This window comes from Corvus hawaiiensis, chromosome 26 (assembly GCF_020740725.1).
Source record: "Corvus hawaiiensis isolate bCorHaw1 chromosome 26, bCorHaw1.pri.cur, whole genome shotgun sequence".
Classification (NCBI taxonomy): Eukaryota; Metazoa; Chordata; class Aves; order Passeriformes; family Corvidae; genus Corvus; species Corvus hawaiiensis.
This window is the reverse complement of record NC_063238.1, coordinates 43,265,883-43,291,326: the sequence shown is the minus strand read 5'-3', so window position 1 is coordinate 43,291,326 and position 25,444 is coordinate 43,265,883. Positions and strand designations below refer to the sequence as shown.

The following is a 25,444-nucleotide window of genomic DNA, read 5'->3' as shown; positions in this document are numbered from 1 at the left end:
GAACCAAGGAATTGTCACCCTGGCCTGACATTTGCCCAAGCTTGGATGGAGTTTAGAGGTGCAACAGGAAGGGGAGGCTGAGTTGCTTGGCTGGAGCACTGCAGCTCTGGCTGTTCCTGACTGGTCCTGAGCAGTCACTGACTGACCCAGTGACTGACCCAGCACAATCCCTCTCCCTCCTGTCCGGCTGGAATGCTGAGATTGGGAAAGACTCCTTCCAACAGGCATTTCCTCCCAGTCCCCACCCAATGATCAAGCCATGACCATGAAGGCTGAGCGCTGAGGGACCTCACTAAGCAGAGAGAGGTTGTTTAGTGAGCGTCTGCAGAATGGGGTTAAAACCCAGGAACTCAGGGGATGATCCTGCCTCCAGCAGCTGGGGAAGAGGGAAAATAGAATTCAGTTCTGTACATTCTCCTCGCCTGGGGAAGTCTCTGTAGCTGAGTTTTCAGGTTTAATCTCTTCCCAACATGTATCCTGCAAATAACTCCTTTGTTCCTTTTTAAGTGCAGCAGCTCAAACTCTGGAGCAGTGACAGTCTCCAGCAAGGATTTCATGGGAGAGAGGGGAGGCTTTGAGATGTTGACTTTGAGATGTTCTCTGCCTGAAGGAGGCTGTGAAAAAAGCACTTAAGATGTGGTGACCCCACAACAAGCACCTGGATGGGAAGGGACCTTAAAGACCATCTAATTCCACTTAAAGATCATCTAATTCCAACCTCTCTGCCATGGACAGGGACACTTTCCACCAGCTCGGGTTGCTCAGAGCCCCATCCAACCTGGGGAAAATTTTTATAATCCCAAACACCCAAGAGACACAGGAATAGATCTGGATGTGGTGGCTCCCTCACTGGTTTTGGACAACAGATTATTAGGGATGGACTGAGCAAGGATTAGGGATGGGTTGAGTAGTTCCTGCCTAGGGATGGACAAGCCTGGTGTTTCCGATTCTTGAGTCTTGATATAGAAAATTAGAAAGGCTGGTCCCAGTGTTCCAGAACATTTCAGACTGGTCTGGGGACAGATTTGCTCAGTCAGATTTTTGCATCCCCACCCCGTCTGGAGAACAGCAGGAGCTGATTTTGGAGGGGGAAGAGGGAACATGGAAAGCCGACCTGCAGTTGCCATGAGAGGAATCTGTAGGAATGATGCACATTTTCAGCTGTTATTGGTGCTGTTTCTCTGTGCATCAGTTTACAGGAACATCGTTCAGGCTGGGGACAAGTGGGAAGAACAAGTCATTCCCTGTCTAGCGAGCCCTCCAACTCACCCACCCTGGAACACCCACAGGCCCTTCCCTGGCTACCCTGGGCTCCATCTGGACTGTGCTTTTCCGGTAGAAGTTCTAAACCATTCCCCAAATCCCCAGCCAGCAGAGAATCATAGAATCCTAGCATGGTTTGGGCTGGAAGAGATCATGTTCCAACCCACCTTCCACTATCCCAGGTTGCTCCAAGCCCTGTCCAGCCTGGCCTTGGACATTTCTAGGGATGATGCAGCCACAGCTTCTCTGGGCAACCTGTGCCAGTGCCTCCCCAGCCTCACAGGGAACAATTTCTTCCCAATATCCAATCTAAACCTGTCCTACTTCATCTTAAGGTCATTTCCCCTTGTCCTATCACTACACACGTTAAACAAACAAATAAATATCCTGAAACAACACCATTGGTGAGGATTAAAAATCTTCAAATGGAAGAGCTACCAACACCTTAGAAGATGAATGAGAGTTTCATAAATAATGAATAATATGAATTTTTGTTCCTGAACTTCATCTTTCCATGGCTTGCAGAGCAGCGACACAGCACAGCTGTGCTAGAAGAAGGACTATAAAAGCTTATTTTAACCAGCACTAAAGTGCAGCTGACTCTGATGTGGAACAGCCCAGTTTCCAACAGACAGTGGTTTTGGGAAATCCATGCTCCAGCAGTCATTGCTCCAGAACTTTGACATCCCAGGCAATGAGGATCTCCAGGCTGAAGATGCTTTTCCAGCGCCTCTGTGAAGGAGTTCACTCAGGAGCAGGAAAAACAAAACAAACACACAAAAACCCCCTAAAAAAATCCAGTGCCAGCCAAGCAGCAGAGCCAAGACCTCAGCACAGAGCAGAGCAAAGAGGTTTCATCAGGGCATTTGATGGTAAGAGTTCCCTAAAACTCTTTCTGTTAGAATATCTAAGTTGCTTCCTGACCAAAAGACAAATTTTTCATGGAAGCATCTGGGTTTTTCTGTGTTTTTAAGTGAAAGAGGGAAATGTTAGAACTCGATGTTCTGTGTGGGACATTCCTGCTAGACCCATTTTGAGGGGGAGCAGGAAGACAAGAACTGGAAGTGTGTCACTGCTGGGGGAGTTAGGAGGAGATTTTTAATGGCTTTGGAGAAGTAAAAGGGCAGGAAATTTAAGACAAGACTTTTCAAGTGGGTGAAAATATCCTCCCATGTCTAATTAGGAATTAGTAGAAGGTTCAAAAGGAAATGAAAGATGTGAGATGTGAATCATAGAATGAAAGTTCTATAATGTGAATCATAGAGTCATGGAATGGCTTGGGCTGAAAGGGACCTAAAGATCACCTCGTTTGGGTTGGAAGGGACCTTGATTATTGATTATGATCTCATTCCAACCCTCCTGCCATGGGCAGGGACACCTTCCACTATCCCAGGTTGCTCCAAAGCCCATCCAACCTGGCCGTGGACACTTCCAGGGATGGAGAAGCCACAGATTCTCTGGGCAGCCTGTGCCAGGGCCTCACCACCCTCACAGGGAAGAATTTCTCCCAAATAGCCATCTGAGGCTCTGGAAAGAAAAGAAACATTTCTGTTCTTGCACTTGGACTCCTGGGAATGAGTCAGTAAAAAGTTCAGTTCATGGTACACCCCAAGGCAGTGGGGCAGCAGAACTCTTCCTTGGTCCTCTTGCCCTCTGAAGGTTTAGAGGACACTTCCACTAGTCCTGGATGGGAGTAGGCATTTCTGGGAATTGCAAGGAAAAAATATAAAGAAAGGAAAGGGAGGAAAACAGCCCCAGCAACAAGTGATAGGACAAGGCAAAATGGCCTCCAGTTGATCTAGGGAAGGTTCAGATTGGGTAACAGGAAAAAATTCTTGACTGAAAGAGTGGCTGAGCATTGGAAAAGGCTGCCCGGAGAAGTGCTGGAGTCACCATCCCTGGGAGTGTTTAACAGGGAGTGTTTAACAAATGAGTAGACCTAGCACTTTGCCATATGGTTTAGTGGGCAAGGTGGTGATCGGTTGAAGGCTGGATTTGATTGTCTTGCAGTCTTTTTCAGCCTTAATGATTCAATGATTCTGTGATTCTATGAAAGAGAAAAAGACACCAAGGTAAAGAAGGTGAGAAAGAAAAACATTGCTTTTTCCTACTGACCTCCCTCTGAAAGCCTTAAAGATATTTAAATCCTTTATTCATGTGGGGAAACTGAGGCACAGAGACATTAAATTTCTTGCCCAAAGATATGCTGGGGACCCACGAGCAGAGACCAGAAGTCCCTTTCCTCTGTGATGATCACAGTGAGACCAGGGAGAGGCTCTTGACGGGTATAAAATCCAATCAGCCCTCCTCATGGAAGGGGTTGGACCCCACACCCCATCAGCAGCGGCCTCGGAAAGGCTGCATTTGCAGAGCCCTGGCTCCAGAGCTCAGCTCCTGGTGGTTGTGTCTCCTGGAGTGAGAGCAGCATCTGCTCAGAGGAGCAGGGCACAGCCAAGCAGAAAAAAAGGTCAACTGCTTGTTCCCCCCCTCTTCCCTCCAGGTTGGGAGCAGGGAGAGCTGTCCACGGCACCATGGATCCTCCCTGGGCTCCTCACCCCCCTGATAATTATCCCATCAGGCCATACGAGAGCACAATGGCAAAGCCCCCTTGGGGCCAACGCGGCGCGGGAGGAAGCAAAGTGGAGGAAAAGCCGCGTGTTCCCGGTCGCCCTGGATCCCGGAGAAAAAGAAACCCAACCAGCCAGTCCCTTCCCCATGACCTGAGCTCACCCCTCGGTCCAGGGAACCTTATGGGATGTGACGCGGGACCAGGCTTGCAGGAGGGGGTTGCGGCTTCCCGGGATGCGGAGCGCTGAAGGGGACACCACATAGGTTCAGAGTCATCGCGGGGTCTGGGAATTCTTCCTGCTGCCTTGATTCAATGTGACAAACTCATTTCTTCTGCAGCGTGGCTGCGTTTAACCAAATGGCAACTTCTGTCCTAGGCTGAGATGTGGCATTTGGGAGGGCAGAGCTCTCTCTCCTAGTGAGGCCCCACAAACACATTGACCTAAGCTGGTCGTGGTAAATGTTCCATCCCTTCCTGCTGTTCCCAAATGTTGTGGGGTAACCCCAAAGATGAGCACACAGCCTCAGACATGGCTTTAATCCTCTAACCCAGAACCCCAGACCCTTTTTATCCCCCTGGCTCCATGCATCCATTGGGAATTACCTGGATCTGCAGAAATCTGCTGCATATGCATCACCTGCCCTTTCCCTGTGCCTCCATCTTTGGGGAGCTGTGCCTATAGGAACATGGAATGGTTTGGGTTGGAAGAGACCTCAAAGATCATCTCATTCCAGCCCCTTCTGCTTGACCAGGTTGCTTCAAGCCTTGTGCAACCTGGTCTTGGACACTCCAAGGGATGGCTTCTCTGGGCAACCTGTGCCAGGGCCTCACCACCCTCACAGGGAAGAAATTAATCTCTGGAGCACATATAATGATAGAAAGCCATGTGTTCATCTCTAAATGGCCTCCAAATCCAAACTTCTTCCAGGAAGCTGATCCAGCTGGTCACAGACTGAGTGTCCAGCTGCCAAGTTCAGCTCCTTGAAGTCCACTCAGGTTTGGGGCCAGGTCACTCTTGCGTATTCAGAATTCCTGCTCAGCTCCAGAAAAACATCCTGGACAATCACCCCACTCCATCCACCCCCACACCCCCTGCTTCCAGCAGGATCCAGGGCATCCAACACTGATCAGCGAGAGGAGCAAAACCCTTCTCTTTAATGCCCTGAGGTGGCCAAGAGCAGCACACCAGGGACAGATTTGAGCCCTGCAGGGAAGAAAACATCACTTTGCTCCCTGAGAGAAGGGAGAGCTTTGCTTTCAGAGGAGCAAATGCCATCTGTTCCCATCGCCCACAGATCTGGCCACGCTGCGCGGCTGCGTCACTGCTCCGCCGAGCACAAGGAGTCAGAGACAGGCTCCAGCAAGGAATGCTTAACCCTCCTCCATCCTGGCCAGCAGGATTCTGCCAGGACAAAGCCAGGCCGTCAACACCATTACACCTGACCTGGCACAAAGTAGGGCTGGCAGTGCCAGGAAGGTGCCCCAAGAAGTTGCTCCAAACCTCCTTGGGGATGCTGCATCCAAGCAGGGGAATCTGTAAAATTCAGGAGGGAGAACTAGGGAACACACGAGCTTGCAAAGCAAAAGGAAGACAGCCAGGTTTGGCTCATTGCTTCTGGCCTTGGAGCATCCTGTTGTCACCAGGAAATCCCTTTCACACCCACAGGAGGAGGCCTTGAGCAGCAAAAGAGCAGGGAAGCTCCTTTGGGATGGAAACCATCTCTACCAGAGAGGCCTGGAGTAAAAAGGGCAGAGGAAAACCTGATTCCTGTGCTTCTTCCTCCAGCTGAAACCCGCTTTGTTCAGAGAGGGCTCCTGTATCCCTGTTTAATGATCCACTCCGCATTTACATTTAATTAGAGGAATGAAAGAGCCAATTAACAAGATCCACACTGAATGCAAACAAAAGAGACCGCTGGTGACTCAGCTGCAGGGGCAGAGCCAAGGGCTGGGGCTTTGCAGGCAGCTTAACCAGACCTCAGGGCAGGCTGGTGCCAGGAGGCACCATCCTTGTGCCTCCTTTTTCACAGTTCAAGGGTTGCTCCATGCTTTGGGCTCCCTCATGGATCCAACTTCAAACTCATCCCTGTTTTTCTTTCCTGGAGTTGGTTTTCAGCTGGATCAATGAGCAGAGTCACTCACCACACACTGCAATATTGCTGGTGCTGAGATGGGGGAGAGGGCAAGACCTTGCTCAGAGAGAGGAGGGGAAGCACCTTCCTCAGAGCCCGCCCAAGATGATTTTGGCTCACTTGGATTCAGAAATGCACCAAAGGATACATCTCCATGTGCACAGCTGCTGAGGGGGCTTAAACTTAAACCCCCAGCATTTATCCTGCATCACCCCTCCTGTAACAGCATGGCCACAGCAAATCAGCTCAAGTAAGCGATTAAAAAACCTTAGGTTTTTTATATTTTAAGATACACTAGCTCCCCATCCAGTGTTGCAGGTGGTTGCTGCTGAGGAAAAAAAGGAGAGGCTCGGTGCACTGGGCTGTGTGAACTGGTCCCAGCCCTTCCTGCAGTGTGAAAATCACCTGCAATGAGGCTGAAACTGCTTCCAGTGCTGGTCCAAACCAAGTGTGAACAGAACCAGGTGTGTCAGCACAAGCTCCACCCTTTCTCAAAGGGTTGGATCTCATTAACCCCAGATGAAGAAACATCTCTGTCCTGCTGTGAGCCAGAGCTCATCACCAAGCCCAGATCCAGATTAAAACAGGCATGGGAAGGTGTGTGAAAGGAAGATTCCAGATGGCATCATTTTAATAACAGGCCATGCTTGAAAAGAAGGCAGCAATGAGAGGGTGGGGAAGGCAACCTCCAGGCAGGGACTGAGGATGATCATGAACTGGGGGCAAGCAGGAGAATAACCTGAAGATTTGCTGAGGGTGATGTGAGAGCAGATGTCAGCAACCATGAAAGGGGAAACCTCCTGAAGGTTTAGACTTACTGAGAGCCTCTTTTCAATTTGACTTATTGATTTCTTTGTTTGCTTTAGTGCTGTGGACAGATATGGTTTCAGCAGTAGAGGAATACCCTGGGATGCACAGGCTTTAGTAACATTCTGCCTGCAGTGCTCTTGTGCTCCAGGCCTTAGAGATGGATCCCACAGAAAATCCTCTCTTGCAAAGGGGATGGAGAGGAGCCAGCAAGGTCAGGTGGCTTCGCGGCTGACCTTGGTACCCCCATTTCATCCCAAAGATAATCATTTCAGTTAGAGCCAGTGCAAGGATGCCCTCAAACTGAGATGTCACCCATAACCACTCCTCATCCTGCACATCCACTATTCAGTTTCCTTGCTAAAGATCCTGGCTCTTTCCCTCTGAGGCCTATTTTGGTATAGGTCAGGGCCTGCACTCACACCCACCACCCACATCCTCGAGCAGCCCTTTGTTGGCTCAGCAGGGAGCTCAGGGTGACTTGATGAGACATGAACGTCTCCACCGGGGAGAGCTGGAGTTACTCACCGCCTCACAAGGGACATGAGAGCTGAGTTCCTCTGCTGCTCACAGTCAGTCAGCTCAAATCAGATCTGAGAGACAGAGCTCGTGGCACAAAGGGATCAGCAAGCCATTTACTTCAGTGGATGTCCCAGATACAGTAATGAGGGTTATGATCAAACTGAGCTTGGAGAATGGCACGTCCTAGGACATATGTGCCGGCAAATGAATCCCTGTCATTACCTGATCTGCCCAAATCTGAGCTTTCCTGCCTCTCACACTGCTGTCAGTAAAGATTTTTGAGTAGTGAGCAAGAATTTTCACTCTGGACTCACTCACTCCTCTTAATGGTCTCTCCAGCTCCTGTGTTGAACCCCCTACAGCTGTGCTGCTGCACGAGTGAGGAGTGTGGGTGCATTATCAGAGAATAACCTTGACTTGCTCACCCTTGGCTCACATCCAGAGCAGCAGCAGATGCCCCAGCCATGACCAGAGCACAGCCCAGTGTTTTCACCTCCACAAATGGAGCATCATGGAGGTGACAGCACCTTCAGAAGATGGAATGGAGACTTTTTCTGGTGTAAAATCAGAGCCCTTCCGCTCAGCTGAGGAGTGACCCCACCTTTGCACCTTGGCAGCAAAGGGTGAACTCTGGTTCTTCCTTGATTTAGGCTGAAAAAATTCAGTATTAGGCAGACAGGAAATGGAGTGATCGGTGTGATGGATAGAGGCATCCTCAGGGCACAACCTATTTTATCACTGAAGCACTGGAAACCTACACTGGCCCACCAGAGATATTTTCTCTGTGCCACCCACCTGCCTCCTTCAATGCTAGACATTCTCTCTCTTTCTAGAGTAAATGCCAGGGTGTCATCATTTGTGAGATGGTTCTTTTCCTAGTAGAGAAGTGACTCCATGACCAGACTTTAATCATACCAACCACTGGAATATTTATTGATTATTACAACTAACTCTAGCCAGTCTTGCTAAGAACCATCATCACAACAGCTCAGGGAGTGCTGGTGCTCCGCACTGTACATCTGCTTGCTAAAAAATGCCGATTGCTCTCAAGATCTGAGTCAGAATAAAGGAAGAAAAGAATAGGAGGGTGAAAATCATGTGCAAAAATGCCTTGACTTCTTCAAGGTCATGGATGATGATCATCCTGCAGATGCAGGATCAGAACTTAGGCTCTCCTACAAGGTTCTGGACCAGCATCCTTAGACTCCTCTCATCACAAGACTAAGCTAAATTGGGTGCTGAGCCCATGTCACGCAGTACAGATGACACACTCCAAAGATAAAACTAATTTCAGCATGCTGCGCCATAAGAAAACACCCACATGGAATGAAGTTTAAACTAACATTATTTTTCTTCTTTTTTTGGCAAGAATACATAAGTGGCAAGACCAGATGTTTCATGAATTCATGCATTCTATTGGCTTGTTTGCCTTCCATAAAAGCAAAAATCGAGAGCAGAAATGTGCAATCAATATTTGGGTTTTTCAGCCCAGAAGTATTGGGCAAGGTGGCTGGTCCAGACTTTCCTTCTGTTTTACTTTGTCAAAAACATCATCTAAAACAACGAATTCACTTCCCAGGTACAGCCAAAGATTTTCTTCAGCCCCAAACACTCATAGCTCTGAAGGGCCCTTGATCACAGGATCATAGAATGGTTTGAGCTGGGAGGGACCTTCAAGATCATCTCATTCCAACCCCCTGCCATGGGCAGGGACACCTTCTGCTATCCCAGGTTGCTCCAAGCCCCGTCCAACCTGGCCTTGAACACTTCCAGGGATGGGGAGTCCACAACTTCTTGGGGCAACTTGTGCCAGGGCCTCACCACCCTTAAAGCAAGGAATTTCTTCCCAATATTTAATCTAAGTCCACCCTCCTCCTACTTAAGGCCGTTCCCCCTTGTGCCATCACTACAAGCCCTTGTGAAAAGTCCCTCTTCAGCTTTCTTGACAGCTGGATAATTGCAGGTCTGCCTCTATCTCCAGCTGTGCATCCTCTGGATGCAGCCCACTGACCTCCTCTGTCCACAGCAGAACCTGAAGGGATCAGTCCCTCCAAGATTCCCGTTTATTTACATCCTGCTCCACCATCCTAAGGAGCCTGTGGTTGGAGAGACCCCACTGGCTAAATGACCCACAGCTCTCTTTTCTGTGTATCTTTCTAATGTTCATTGAAGGAACATATTAAGCTTTTTATTTCTTAGTTCCCTTCAAGAACAAACAACAGGAAAAAAAAATGTGTTATGCCTCAGGCAGTCTTTTTTATTACCTTATATAGAGTTCATGCAATAAAGTCCATTAATTAAAACATGAATATTTAAAACAGCTTTCAAGAATGACAGCCTTATCTCACCAGAGGGAAGAAGAAAGAATAGGGGGGGAAAAAAAGGGGGGAAAAAAAGTGGTAAAACACAAGAAAGGCAGGAGATAGTTCATTTTGCCAGAGGAGCATTCAATGATTTAATTGCTGAATTAATGCTTTGTCCCCAGGTAACACTGGATGTTCATTTGCAGCGGGAGGATCAGGATGGAAAAAGGTGGGGAGGGAAGGAGTGGGGGTGAAGGCGAATACTTGGAGTTTTAATTAAAACATGAGGTAGACAAAGTTGTCATTTCTGTGAGTGCTGCCTTCCGAAGCGAAGGCTTCCTTGGTGGAATGGTCCTCGAAAGCAGAATGGCCACAATTATTCACTGCACCGAGGCAGCTCACGGCAGAACCGGACAGGGAGAGGCAGCTCAGCATCGCAACACCCGCCTTGGAGGGACTTCGCACCTCAAAAACACATCCAAGGGTCTTGGTGTGAGGGGAAACCGGCCCCAGGGTGGAAAAATGGAGACAGGAATGGGAAATATGGGAGTCAGGAGTATATTTCAAACCCTGCACGGGGCTTGTGCACAGGTACCACACCTGAGCTGGAATGTGGGGAAGGAAGGAGTTGAGGAGCAGCCAAAAGTCTCCAAAACCACAACTCTCCAGTAAAAGCCCCCAAAAAACCAGTGTGAATGCTGCAGGGGTAGGTGCTGCAAGATCTCCCTTTGACAAGCCACACGTCAGGGAGTGGAGAGAGCTTTGGGGAAGAGCAGTGGTCCCTAGGAGTGGTTCAAACCACCAGCCAAGCACAAGCTGGACTTAAAGCAGATTAAAAGCATTTTATGGAGCAGAAGTCTGTGCTGGCTTTGCTGTGGAGGGCAGGGCAGGGGGATGCATGTCCCTCACTCTTTTGGGATTTGGGGACAGCTTTGGCTGGCTGCAGCCTCAAAGCAAGTCCTTTGTCCCCTCAGAACACCAAGCCATGAGAGTTGTCCTTTCCCACCAAGCTCTGAGGCCACTCTGGGGAATCCCTCAGTGTGCTTTGGCTCTGGGTGGAGTAATAGAATTTCTACTTTCATGGGAAGGATCCCACAAGTGTAAACAAATCCATCTCCTCCTGAAATGCACCGGGAGGCACAGATCGGCCTCATGGCACATTTTGGGAGAAGCAGGGAAAGGTTGAAGGATGAGTCAGCCTCCTGTTCCTGCAGTGAGTTTGCACACTGCGGGTCTCCACGGACTCTCTCCCTTGACTGGGAAGCAGCACATCCATCCTGGGTCTGTGTGTATGGGATGTTGGGGCTTCCCACGGGGGTCTCAGCACTGGGATTTGTTCATAGGTGTGTTGGAAGAGACTTTAAAAACTGTTTAGTCCCAACTTCTGCCATGGGCAGGGACACCTCCCACTATCCCAGGTTGCTCCAAGCCCCCTCCAACCTGGCCTCAGATACTTCCAGGGATGGGGCAGCCACAGCTTCCCTGGAAAACATGAGCCAGGGCCTCCCCACCCTCACAGGGAAGAATTCCTTCCTAATATCCAATCTAAACCTTCCCTGCTTCATCTTAGGACCATTCCTCCTTGTCCTATCACTACATGCTCTTGCAAAAAAGTCCCTCTCCAGCTCTCCTGGAGCCCCTTTAGGCCCTGGAAGGGGCTCTGAGGTCTCCCTGGAGCCTTCTCTTCTCCAGGCTGGACATTGCCAGCTCTCCCAGCCCGGCTCCACATTCTCCTGTGTGTGCACATCCACACATCAGACCCAGCTGTGTGCCCGTGCCTCTGGCTCTCTGGACATTCGTGACTGGAGATGTGCCCTGGGGCAACTCTGTGCTTCAACCATTCCCTCCTCCACCACCTCTTCCCTTATTTTATTTTCCTTCTGTGGTATTAAAAGCATTTATTTGAGTGCTCAGTGCCTGCCCTGGCTCACTGAGAGGAGTTCTGATCCAGAGAGAGAAGGTGCAAGACAAACACTCCTCCACAAACCTTTGAAGTCTCCAGACCTATTTATGGCATTTCTCTAAGACCTTCTGCTCATCCAGGCCCTCTCCAGAGAGCAGGACCCACTCCAGCTGGGTGACCCAGCTCACCCAGTACATATTGGAAAGTCTAAATCTCCTCCTGTGCTGCTCTTGGCATTTTTTTGTTTGCTTCTCATAGTTCTCTTTGCCTCCTTCACCCAGCACAAGAACATCCCCAACTCCAGGAGAGAAGTGCAACCCCAAAGCCAGACTAACCCAGTAGGACCATGAGGGAGGGGCTCCAGGACACCTGATAAAACACTGGCCCAGGTTTTCATTCCAGGCAGAACCCCAAGAAAAGGAGATTTCTGGGTTTATCTGTCTGATTTATATTCCTTCAACCACTGTTTGAGGGCAGCCTCACCCCAAGGATGCTCAGTCTGTGAAGGTTTCTGGTGAGTGTGAGCTCAGCCTAAGTGATCTCACTCACCAAAATAATACCTAGTATGGCAGTTAACTGGTTTACCTGGCCCACCATCCAATCCAGGCCAGAAATACTCCAGATATCTTATGTTATGTCCAGAAAAAGCCCCAGGAGGGTGCTGGTAACAGGACAATCCCAAAGGCATTGCTGAAAAATTAAGGTTATGAAGGATTTGGATACGAGCAGCAATGAGAGGAGTTATCACAGGAGAGGAACATGGGACTTCACATGGTAGGAAATTTCATCCTTCCCAGTCATCACAGAGCTCTGTTTTTAAGAAGGGACGCTCTAGTGCCAAGCTGGGGGCCAATCAGCAGGCTCAGGAGTGGGGATGGTTGGTCATGGTGTTTAAAGGCTTGGAAAAGCTTCAACTCTTCTCTTCCTCTGCCCTGAAGCAAGCAAAAGGCAACAGATTATGCCAAGATAAAACTCACACTGAACATTCCACCAGCTCCAGTGACAACAGGCTAGAACATGGCACTGCTGAGCTGGGACAGGGACACCAGGGCTGGCAGCAGGGAAGGGACTGGGCAGAGGGGAAATATGGTGAATCTGCTGAGCCAGGAAAGCCATCCCTGCCCTGGCAGTGGGTGGAATCCAACGTGGCTCCCCCACAAGGTCTGTTTTCTCCTTGATGATTCCTCAGCTGTGGTGGGCCCATGGAGGCAGCTGGTTGAACTGCCCGAAGAGGCCTCCCGGGCTCCTCCATGGCCCAAAAGCTGAGAAGCACAAAAAGCAGTCTCCTTAACTACTTCTGTATGGTTACCTGGGGACTCTCCTGGTCCCTGCATCTTCTCTTCTTCATCAAGTGCTCCCCCAGCAACCCAGACATCCCCCTGAGCAGCTCCTCTGCTGCCTTCTGTCGGCCTTCCTCTTACAAACATCACTGGTCTCAGGTCACAGCACCACTCGTTGATCTTGGCTGACCCTAAAGAGGATGCTCAGAGGGCTGGAGCACCTCTCCTATGAAAACAGGCTGGAAAAGTTGGAATTCTTCAGCCTGGAGAAGAGAAGGCTACAGGGAGAGCTGGCACAGGTTGCCTGGAGAACTGGTGGATGCCCCATCCCTGAAAGTGTCCAAGGTCAGGTTAGATGGGATTCTGAGACACCTGGTCTAGTGGAAGGTGTCCCTGCCCATGGCAGGGGGCTGGGATGAGATGATGATGTTTAAGGCCCCTTCCAACCCAAACCTTTCCATGATTCTATGAATTCCTGCCAAGCAGGACATTAAAATGAAAAATAAACAACTAAACCCAGCAAACTAAACAATGGAGAAAGAAAGGGTATGAAAGGGAGAGGATTTTGTGGGCAGAAATTGTCATCAGTCAATTTACTTATGATCCTTTGACTGACCCTTGCTAAAAGGGTAGAAGACAAGTGTTGAATAAAACCAGCTGTGAACAGCAGCTCTGGCACATCTTCCTGGGTGTTTTTCTCCCAGGAATGGCCATTATGATCTTTCCCAGCATGTCCACAACTGGAATTCTGGTGCAAACACCTCTTCAATCCAGGGCTGTAGAGATTATTTAGTCCCAGTCCCAGGTTAATGGGCATCAAGAGCAAGCTGGTACCATCCAGAACTGCTGCCATCAAGCACAACTACCCAGAGAGCTGGTGGCTGCCCCATCCCTGGACGTGTTCAAAGCCAGGTTGGATGGGGCTTGGAGCAACTGGAATAGCGGAAGGTGTCCCTGCCCATGGCAGGGGTTTGGAATGAGATATCTTGAAAATCCTCTCCAACCCAACCCACTCTGATTCTGTGATCCTCACGGACTGGAACTGTTCATGGAGACTGGAGTGTCTGGCATCTCCCTACACCAGGACAATCCTGCCTGTGGGTACATTCACATGCACAGCATCCCTGACTTTTGGCCTGGTTGCCTCACAGGGCACTAATTCTAAAGCCATGAAGCTCTGTGCACACTTGAACTGCTTCCTTGCCCTCCTGAACTCTGGGCTGGACACTTATGGAGGTCTAATGGCCAACCTGAACCTGTCCTGGTCATCCATCCCCATGGCACATGCCCTGCAACGCCTTTCCTCCACACCTCTACTTCTGACCAGAGTTGGTAGGAATGGGATTCTGTTGACAGTCTTGGTCACAAGTTTAGTTAAGTTATGGGAAGGGGATACGAAAACTAACCCTCAATTTCATCCGGCAGGCACTTGGGATACAGACCTGCAATGAAATGCACACAGATCACTGGATAAAGCCTTCCATGAGGACGGGTTTAATCTGGGAGAGCAGATTAAACAGGAACGTGGTGGAATCACCGTTCCCCTTGTCCTATCTTGGCCTCCAGTAGATCCTGAAGCAGAATCTCAGGGTAGGTCGTTTTCTGATCAGTCTTGGGGTCTTAACAAAAGCTGAGGGGCCAAAACCTTGCATCTTGGTCCTTCAGACTTCAGATTCAGGAGAAGAACCAGAAAAATAGTGTCAGCACCCCTGCTCCCAGCTGTTTCTCCTGTTTCAGTGCCATACACTGAATTTTATCACCTTTCTCTGGTTTGGGCACCCTCAAAACAAATATACCCGAACTCTTGTCCTCAAAACAAACAAGTAGGGAAGTGTCAGCTTCCAAATCCCAAAATCCAGACTGGCAGAGACCAGGGTATCCCCCTCTTCATCCAGGCAAGGCGACAAAGCCAGAGACTTGCACCAGTAATTGCATTCCTGCCTCAGGACACAGGGAAGGATCAGACTCCTCAAAGTGCCCCAGAAACAGCGGGATAAAGCAGCCACGCTGACAGGGCAGCCCAGTTTCTTCGGGAAGCTGGAGCTGCAGCTTTCACAGCCTCCAGGTCCCTTCTTTACAGCTTCTAAACACCGGGCAGATCCCAAGTCAGTAACTGTTTGTTTAATGACACGGACCGCTCAAGACCTATTGAGAGCATTCAGCTTAATGAGGTGTGTGGCAATTATCGCTCTATTGAAACTCGAGCCAGGGAACACAAAGAAATATATTTAAACTCAACAGATCTGCAGTTCTGGTGTGCTAAAGGACGTCCTTTCCCAGCCTGGCTGTCTCACCGCGCTGAAGGATAAAAGATGGGATTTCAGTATTGGATTGTTGTCTGCAAGAAGAGAGTGTGCCAAAAGGAGATTCAGCGGCTGGAGGTGACATTGGCAGAGCCACTCCAGGGACACGCAGTTGCTGAGTCCTCCCCAGGATGCTTGCTGAGAATTCCAAACCAGTTTTCTAACCTGTTTATCCCGGGCTTGCTCCAGGACTGTCCTGGGGAACGAGGGACTTGCAGGAGATAGAATCAACACCCGTAGATGCTGTCAAAATTTCACTGATTGTAAGAATGGGAAGATATGGGAAAAGAGATGAAGCTACAGTGGTGTTGGTGATGCTCTGGAAGTGCCACCGAAACCGTGGAAAAAAACAAAAAACTCTCCAACAGCATTTTTAGTGTCGGAGAATCGAGGCATTACTTTATTCTGGCCAGGATGTTGTTCTGGCCAGGATGTGCAACAGAAATCATTTCATCCACACATAGCTGGGTTGTGCAGAGAAAATCATTCAATTGCACAGGAATTTTAGTTGATTTTTCACATACTTATACAGTCAAAACTCATAGAAATTTATTGGTTCAATGCTCATTGGTCCCAAGTAGTGCAGTTCTTAGTATTTGGGTTCCTATTGGATACAGATTTCTTTGCCTCTAATGCTAATTAGGTTCTCATTCTTGGGTTCTTTTATCTCTCTTTTTCCAGACCAGGGGTCTCAGACCATGCCAGGGGTGATCTTTGGAGTTCTTTAATGGTGGTTTATGGTTGTCATCTTTTGTGTATCTTCTCTGCTACCCCCAGTCTGTTGAGATGTTCAGCTCATCAGACCTCGCCTGGTGGAACAGTTCCCTGAAAAGAAACTTCAACTCCTTTCCCCCGGCGCAAAAGCGAACAAAATTGACTAAAGTTACATAAAAATTTTTAAACTTTGTATCATTTCCAACAGAAGGTTGGAAAGAACCCTAAAGATTGACGCATTCCAACCCCCTGCCACAGACAGGGACACCTTCCTCTAGGCCAGGTTGCTCAGGGTCCCATCCATCCTGGCCTTGAGCACTTCCAGGGATGGGGAGTCCACAACTTCTCTGGGAAATAAGTGCATTTAGTGCTAAATAAGAGCATTTAGTGCTGAAAATGACACAGAGCCCTTCTCCCCCCCTGGATCTGCTGAATCTCGCAGGCAGCTTGGCTAGACATCATCTCTGCTAAGTCATGGCTCTACCCAAAGTCTTTTGCACCTGGATAGAGGAAGCCAGCAGTGAAAAGGGGAAAACTCCCTTTAAAGGAAACCTGAAGGAATCCCAGAGCTCTATCAGCTGTGAGAGTTGGGATCCACCAGGTCGGAGCTCAGTGCCAAGGAAATCCAGAGAGTTAAGGCGCCGCACAGGTGAATCAAACAGCTAAAAATCTCCATGGATCCAGTTCCTCTTACAGAAAATATTTTCCATTTTTCAGCCTGCTCCCATTACCTAAATACATCAGATATTCAGGATGGGTGGTGAAAAGGGCCAGATATCTGGGATAAGTGGTGAAAATGGACAGGAATCCCTCTGTGCACCCTCCCTTTGAAGTGTCAGCACCATCACCCTCATTTTCTGCAGTTGTAGATGGAAAACTACTCTGGAGATGTGATGATTTTGACTCTGGTGTTGGTGTTTCCCTGCACCTTAATTTCACCTTGTACTCCCATACAAAACATTTTGGGGTGACTGCTATGGAACCTGAATACGAGAGGATGTTAAAAAATTGAAAATTAAAAAAAAGAGAGAGAGAAAAAAAGGGCAAACTGAAAAGCTGAGCCTTTCACCGGGCTGCCACTCATTAAATTACCCGTAAAAGTCCCCGTCGCAATAATGGGAGTAGCTGCCTGTGAAACTCCCTCGGCAACCGGATGTAAATTCCACCTTTGGTCTCCCTGCGACAACGACAGCGCATTGAGCCGGTAATTGCTGATGTTTCTGCGTTGTGATCATGTCCACAAGCTGTTGGGTTCACAGTGGAACTGATCGCTTTGCTCTGCTCGTTTTTCTCCACCCCATCTCCGTACAGACACACGCGGGGCTGGATTTAGTGCTGAAAGCAGCCGGTACACGGGGAATTTCTGCCCTGGCACTTCACAGTGCTGCTGCGTGCTCACAGCACTCCGGCACTCCTGTGCTCATGCCTAATTCTCCCTGGGGTCCCGTGATGGGATGGACGTGTGGGAATGCTTCCAACTGCACCAGGGGAGCTGTGGGCTGGACATTAAGAAGGCTTTGTTTACTGAGAGGGTGGTCAAAAATCAGAACAGGTTTTTTAGAGAGGTGGTCGATGTCCTATCCCTATCAGTGCTTAAGAAGTATTTGGACAATGCCCTTATTTAAACTTTTGGTCAGGCAGTGGGACTAGATAATCATTGCAGGTCTTTTCCAACTGAAAATACTCCTATTCTATTCTATTCTATTCTACTCCATTCCATTCCATTCCATTCCATTCCATTCCATTCCATTCCATCTGCAAGGTCTTTGACAATCCCAGAGGAGAACAGTGGGGCAGGCAGGGCTCATGCAGGTCAGAAAGATCTGAGTGTTTAAACTGAGCCAGAACACCCCGTTCCAGCGCCCAGGGAGGAGCTCCCCACATTTGCCTCATCCATAAGCACCCTGTGACCACAGGCAAGAGGGACATTCCTGCCAGGAGCTGCCCATATGGGTGCAGTGGGGATTCGCTGCAGGTGACAAGGTGACCTCTTTGCCACATGCCAGGCTCTGTTCAACCTCCTCCTCCTCCTCTAGGAACTGGGAAGGAGTATCAGGTCTTGTCAGCTGCTGAGATTTGGACTTAAGCTGGGGGGGATGTCAGGTGAAATCTCCAATGATTTCAGCAGTTTACACAGGAAAATTTTACACATGAGCAGAAATCAGTGCTTCCTTGCCCCGTGTTTTGCTGTTGATCTCTCACCCCATACAACCTCCGCTCTCAGGGATGTCCAGATCAGACAACAGGGACAAACACAGGTGGAGAAGCGAGGAGCTGGAACGCTGCACACCTTCCAGAGAGGCAGTGAAAATGCACTCACCCAAATCCCTTTGCTGTTTCATTGGCAAATCCAAACCCGAGGCCAAACCAAAGCCAAACACCTCTGTCTGCAAGCTCAGCTGCTCAGGCCTGGGGGATTCTTGCTGGAGGAAGAGCGAGTGTGTCATAAAGAGCTGAAGATGTCAAGGAGAGGTTTGAGATCTGCCCCTGGGCAATTACTCACAGCTCTTTATCAATCTCTGGAGCTTTCATGGCCACTAAAGCCCATCTCAAACATAGTAATGACTTATCAGGTTATCTCTGCCCTGGGAGAGATTGGAGATTCGAGGTGAGGGGAGCTGTGCCACCCAAGATGATTTCTGCAGCAGGGAGGGTGGGAATTGATTCATTTCTGTGCCTCTGGTTCCTCTTCCACACCATGGACCCCATTCAGGAGCCACTCAGCCACAAATCCAGGCAGAAGCTCAGCCCTCCTGAGGAGACCAAAGCATGTTTTTACCAAAGAGCTGTCCAAAAATGAAGTGAAACTTCCCAACAACAAGAGAGGTTTGGAGGGTGCGTCCTGCAGTGAGAGATTTATGGAGTCCAGCTTACTTAATGCAGCAGAGGTTAAGAAGGAATTTGTTCTTGGGCCTCTCCAAACAGAGATCAGACACTCTGAGACATCTTAATCAAGGTTACAGAGGTGGAAAAGCATCTAAAAGTGGAAGATGAAACACCACGAACAAAACAGAAATGATGAGCATGTGTGAGGAAGGGGGATTTGATTTTGTTCAGAGCAATGAGGATGGCAAAAGAAGGGAAAATTTAGCAGGAAAGGCGGGAAAAATCCTCAGCACTTCAGTCTAGCATTATAAAAACCCCTCCAGCCCTGGAGCCACCTGATTTATCATGAAACAAATAATATATTTTGGGGACACTTTTAGCCTTGGTTTACAGTCAGCATCCTGGATCCCCCTAAGATGGGAACAAGAAGAGCAAAAGGACCAGAGAATGATGCTTGCCTCTTTGGGCCACCGAAATGTGACAGCACTGCAATGGCCTTCCAGGAACAGCTCACGTGGAGACAAGACTAATTAGACATTCATTAAGTGCCTAACTCAGCACAGCACTTAAGCACACATTTAACCTTCTCTCATTACAGGGTCACATCGTCATCCCTTTTAAAGCTCCAGCTCCGATTACAGAAGCCAGCTGACATTTGGGAGGGTCACAAGCATTTTCAGACCCCGAAGAACCAATACCCAGCACTTCAGGAGGTTTTCCCTTCTTCAGTCTCCTGCTCTTGCACCACAAACTTATTCAAGAAATACCAATTTGCATACCAAAAACAGGATTTACATCTAAACACAGGCACCTACAAACAAACCTCTGCCTTCTTCCCACATTTCCTGAGTCAGCCAAGGGAGATCTGATAGCGGCCAGTTATCAACAGTTCCCCTGTTGAATTGTCTTCTCCTGGAAAACAATCCCAGTTCAAGCCTCCCTGGAGTAGCAGCTGGAGGCAGCTGCCCAAGATTTCAAAGCATGTCCTGCTGATCACCAGGACAAGCTCCTTGTGCAGGAAGACCAAAATATCTGAGGGATAACCTGAGGGATTCTTCTGCAACCCACCACTGCCTGCTGTACCCTCTGAAATATCTGTGTGGGACAGTGAGCACAAAGAGCGTCTCACTAAACCTGGGAAGCAAATTTGGAGCAGTTTCTCCTTCCTCCAGACACTGAAGAACAGGTGCTGCAGATAAGACAGGGTCACTGGCAGAGTTTCTTTGGGAAGTCCCTCAATAAATGGTCATAAATTTCCCTGTGCACCCGAACCAGGTGTAAAATCACTGGCCATGAGTGCAAACAGTCTGTCAGTTATGTTTTCTTGAGTGTCCCTGTAGTTCTGGAGCTCTTGTTGTCCCTATAGTTCTGGATCCTCTTGGAGCAAAGCTTTTCACAGGGATCTCACCCACAGACCGTGAGCCAAAGCACAGCTGTGTCCAAGGCAACACCTCGTTGTAGATTTGCACCCATCCATTCGCTTTGGAAATACCCAAGGAATAAAAAGGCACATTAGGGAAAGTCAAGTTTCATATTTCAGGATGGTATCTGGGTATCTGGCAATTCAAAGGGTGGTTTGAGTTGGAAGGGACCTCAAAGATCATCTCATTCCAACCCCTGCCATGGAATTCCAAATTCCTTTTTGTGCCTTTAAAGTCATCAGAGTAGATTAGTACAACTCACACATGCCCACTTGTTCCAAGATGAAAGTGTTAAGACAGGCCCAGAAACAACAAATGACTCAGAAAGCAGCAGGGAGGGAAAAATAGCGATGATAATAAAAAAAATAAAAAGGCTTGTTGGAAAAAAACCCGCTACAAATACAATCAGAACAGCAACGAGTGCAATAACCAGCATCAGCACTTGGAAATCAGGAGCCCTATCAAAATATTCCACCCACAAAATGCTGTTAAGGGATTGCTGACTCCCTGTCCAAATTGGATCTCGCCTCCATCTTCCTGATCAAGCCTTTGCATAAATCAAAACAGACACAGTGACAGACAGAGCAGCACATGGAGAGCCCGGGCACCCTGCAAGCATCGTTGCTGTGTGGATGGCATCCCACCAGCACAGACGATAATTCCCTGTCTTCAATATGGAGCAGATGTGAGCAGCCAGCAGAAAAATTATCTCCACTCTACAAATATTTGACACCCAAAAAGGATTTTGATTCAGCCACCCTTGAGCCTCTTTCATATTTACTTTGTGGGAACATTCGGGCACTCGAGCTGGACTAGGAGAGATCCCTACAAAAGCCAATATTAAGCTTGAATGCTTCAGGATTTGCTGAAAATCTTATTTCAAATTTCACCTTTGGTTGCAGTGAGAAAGGTCACACTGCTTGGGTGGAATGCATAAATCACCCAATCAGCAAATTCCAGGCATGACACATGACTGAACTCCGAGGAGGCTCCTCAGGAGCTGTTCACACAGGAGAAAAGGGCATTGCAAAAAAAAAAAAAAAAAAAAAAAAACTAAACCCAAATCTGGGGAGTCTTGTGTTCGTGGCCAGGGAGGGAGGCACGGCTGAAGAACTAATTTGCAGGATTTATGGCTCGGCTGTGCCTTCATGTATTGATTCACAGATCAGCGAGGAACAAAATCTCCTGCAAAATACACTGACGAAAGCACGAGTACCTGATCATATCCTAATCTCTCAGCTAATGCCAGGTGCAGGCTGCAGGAAAATCACTCTGCACAGCCTGGGTCTGTGCCCAGCCACCTCCTTCCTACTGCAAGCTAATCTGGCCTCTTCCCCTCAACCCTGAGAAATTCCACCCTCAGTTGGGGTGGAAAAGTCAGGAAGGATCCCCAAATTCGTGACCCAGACAGATGTCAACTTTCTGCTGGTGGCAGAGGACATTTCAGTCCAGCACCTGAAGAAGATGAGATCTTGGGGTGAGGGTCAGCTGTGGGTCTGAGGCTCACGGAACTGGAAGCTCCATTCCCTGCCACCTGGATTCCTATTTAGCATCACACCTCTGCTTTACGTAACCTGCATGCTGGCAGGTGGGGTGGGAGCTGAGAATAAACACCCCAGAGCAGACCTGACACAGGTAGTGAGAGAAAAGCTTCACTTTCCGACCCCCCGAGTCCCTTCTGTCTGCTTTTTCCCTGGCTGTGTCAGGTCTCTGGAAGGAGCACTTCCCTCCCCAGACCAAGATCAGACCTCAGGACCATCCCACCTTGATTCACAGACCTTTTTGTCATGCCTCTCCCACCTCCCCGTCCCTTCCCAGCCCACACCATACTCAAGACCTCAATCAAAACCCAGTGACATATCTGAGGAACAAGCCACAGCAAAGGCACCAAGCAATGCCCTGGAAGCAGCGTGGTGAGTTTTCTTCCTGAAAGCCTCCAGAAGGAAAACGAAGCTGAGAACAAAACGAGAGTGCCTTCTGTTGCCATCCCCGTGAAACAGACCCAGGAATTAAGTTTTCCCTAGAAATTAAAGTGGTTGATAGGGCTGCTGAGAGCAGCCTGCCTCGGGAGGTACTTTGGATCCTGCCTTTTCTAGGACATCTGTAATTATGTTGGAAAACTGCTCAGCCTCAGGTAAGAAGCTCCCCCTCAGCAGCTCGGAGGCTGCAGGAGTAAAACAAGCAATGAACAAACCCCGAGGATGAACAAAACAACTTGGGGAGTATTTAGGGGCAGCTGATTTTCAATTCCAGTCGCAGGCTCATAAAGAGCCTTGGAGGGTTCTCTGACCTGCCTGTTGATTGGGAAATGAGGTTTCCATGCCAGGCATCCACAGATACGGACACAGAGGTGACGGGGACAGTGTGAGACCTCTGAGAGGAGAGCCCAACCAGCCCTCCCTCCCCAGCACCCCCCGGCCACCCTCCACTCACCCGGGAACTCCGCTCCATTGCTGTCCTTAGGGCTGCTCACACAGTTCTCCAGGTAAATTCCATCCTTGTAGCAATCTTCCTTCTTCCTGGTGAACCCCAGGATCTCGCTGGCCTGATCCAGGACCTCCCCTCCCGAGCAGGAGCACGGGGTCTGCATGATGCCACACGGGTGGGAGCTGCTGCTGATGGCCAAGCAGGCATCCAGCCACTTGCAGAGCATCTGGCAGGCGGCTTTGCTGGGGTTCCTGTTGCCCACCACCAGATATTCCACGGAGAAGTCCCTCTCCTGAGCCTTGGTGGGCTTCCACCGCATGGGCCAGGTGTCCACGCCCGGCGGGGCCGTCTGCTTCATCTGCAGGAATTGTTTGTTGGACTGGAGGAAGGCAAAGCGGGTGGAGCCATCGCAGAGCTTCAACACATCGTCAAAGCTCTCCATGCCCAGGTAGGTGCGGGTGGACTCCAGGAAGGAGTCGAACTGGTAGGTGCGGATGTGCTGGTGGTCACATACGCCGGAGGGTTTGAGGATCTTCATGTACAAAGTGTACCTGCGAGGGTCGGGGTTCTGGATAATCCAAGAGCAGAGAGAGGAGTTCAGTGGGAAGACGGCGAAGGAGGAGAAATACCCAAAGAATTTCCCTTGGACCAAAGTGGTGCAGGGAGTTTGTGCCAGGTCCAGAGCGACCACGGTCCACACAAAGTAGAGTGGCGATACCAAAAGCAGGTTCAGGGCGGATCCAATGCTCCTCATCCTAGGTCTCTGGTCCTCTGGAACTCAAAGTAAATGTCAAGCAGGTGCCAGATCCTGGACATAACAGGGACCAGCTTAGAGGAAAAGCAGAGTTTAAGAGGCTCTGGATCTGAAATCAAGCCGATCCTCCCATGTCTGGATTTGAGCTCCCTCCTGTGGCCATAAACAACACCTGGAAAAAACAGGGAAGGGAAGGAGGAGGGGAGAGAAAGAGAAGAGATGTGGGATTTGGGGTTTTTGGCGGTGTTTTGTTGTTGTTGTTTTTATTAACCCTTCACAAGGCTGAGAACCCACACAGCACTCCCAGTCCCAGCACTTCTCACGGGGGGAAGATGCAGCCCCACATCACCATTCCCACACTTGGTTTGAGGGTGATCCCATCCTTGGGGTGTCCTAACCCCCAGGAGGGGCCCAACTGTGACTGACCCGGGGTGAACACAGCTGTGACCTGCTGTCCTTCCCAGTGCCCTCTGCCCATGCAGATCCCTCTGCTGAGCCAGCAGAGCCTTGGCTGTGAATTTTAACCATCTCCCCAAAGAAAACAGGATTGGTCTCTGGGTTAGGGAGTCTCCAGCTCTCTCCATCCCAAGTGAGCCAGGATGCTGGTTCAACTCAGATTTCAGGCTGCACCTGGGGAGGGTGGGCTGGAGGTCAGCATGGCCAGCTAGGCTCTGCCTCCTCTCTTCCCTCTGCCAGCAGTTGGTTTTTAGCTTCTTTATGTCTCTCCTTTTCTCTCTCCCTTCCACCAAAGCAGTGCAGGGAAGGGAGCTGTTGTTCAGGAACCCAGCACTGGTGTAACCCTGAGGCCAGGCAGAATAATGGATGGAGCTGTACGCCCAGCACATGAGCAAAAAAGGGCCAAAGAGGCAGATTTTATGTCTTCCCACACCAGGCAGCCACTCCTCCTTCCACCCCTGAGTGCAGGACACCCCAAAGCCTGTGGTGCTGTAGCCAGGCTCAGAGCATCTGCAGAGAGTGAGAGCCCTCTGTGCCAGTCCCAGGGCCTCCTTCAGCCCCCAAAACCCTTCATCCAGAGTAGAATCCACCCTGCAATACCCTAAGGACGCATTCCCTGCAACCCTCTCTAGCCCAGATTCCTCCTTCAGCCCAGAGCCCTGTTCCCCCTCCATGACAAAGAGGATCCTCTGCACTCGTGTAAATCTCCCTCTTTCTTACCCCAACAAAAGACTCTCCTACATCCCCTTCCCTCCATCTCCTCTCTTTGCAGGAGAGAAGAGAGAAAGGAAAACAGGATCAGTAGCAGGACTTTCCTCATCATGGACTCCCATCCGTGTCCACCCCCAGGTTTGGGGACGGGCACTGATAACAGCTGCAGGAGGGGCAGACCCCCGGAGAGTAGGGCAGGATTTCTCCACTGCTGATCACACAGCCATGGGGCCTTTTCCTTCCCACTTTCCAACCTTTTTCCCTTCCTCCCCTCTCAGCTCACCCTAGGTAGAGAAAATCAGGAGTTTCCTCTTGGGTGAGGCTTGCCCTGCCCCTGCAGCACTCTCTGCCTCCAAAACAGCGCTGCCGCCCCATTTCCAAAGGACAAAGGGGAACCTGGGAGGAAGATTTCCTCCTATCAAGTCAGAAAACTGCCGTGATTTCAGGAGACTTCGCAGTTCATAGTGAAGAGGTGCTCAAGGCCCCTGCATTGAAATGCAAACAGCCCAGTTCCTGAGGGGCAAACATTACCCTGGGCTGCAACCCACAAATAATTCCGATGTGTTTCCCCATGATTAGGGTGGCACTGCAAGGAAGGAATTAGGGTGAAAGTCTATGGAGAGGGGCATCTACATCCAGGGGAGAGGGAAAACACGTCTTCATTGCACCTCCAGCCCCCGTGTCCCCACTGCTGTCCCCACTGCTGCCATCTCCCACCCCATGCCAGGCTCTGCCTTCCCAGACTGCAAACAGAGGGACCTTCCACCACAGCCGTACAAATTCCCAGCAAATCCACAGTTCAGGCAGCCAAACCCAGCCCCAGGAGAGACTGAAAAATAGGAGATGAGAAGCCCACAGACCATCCTGTGCATCTGGGAAGAGATGAGAAGCTAAATGCACCTCCACGTTCACTCAGGTTCTCTCCCTGCTGTATATCAAAGAGTTGTCTCTGCATCTTCTTTCTCCTGCCAAAACCTTTTCTTTTGGGCAGGAAAGGGTTGGGGAACTCAAAAGTCAGACCTGCTATTTGCAAACTGTGTTTCATCCCAGATT

At 49.6% G+C, this 25,444-nt stretch overlaps 1 protein-coding gene across 14 annotated transcripts in view; it reads right to left on the bottom strand.

Moving 5' to 3' along the window:
• The window catches only part of ADGRB1 (adhesion G protein-coupled receptor B1), a 281,572-nt gene that overhangs the window by 178,523 nt on the left and 77,605 nt on the right, over window positions 1-25,444 (bottom strand). For all 14 annotated transcript variants that reach the window (XM_048329201.1, XM_048329204.1, XM_048329208.1 and 11 more), the window contains one exon: window positions 22,477-23,396. In XM_048329201.1, coding sequence (XP_048185158.1) covers window positions 22,477-23,224 — 748 coding nt within the window. In that variant the 5' untranslated portion in view covers window positions 23,225-23,396. The remainder of the gene's footprint in view (window positions 1-22,476; window positions 23,397-25,444) is intronic.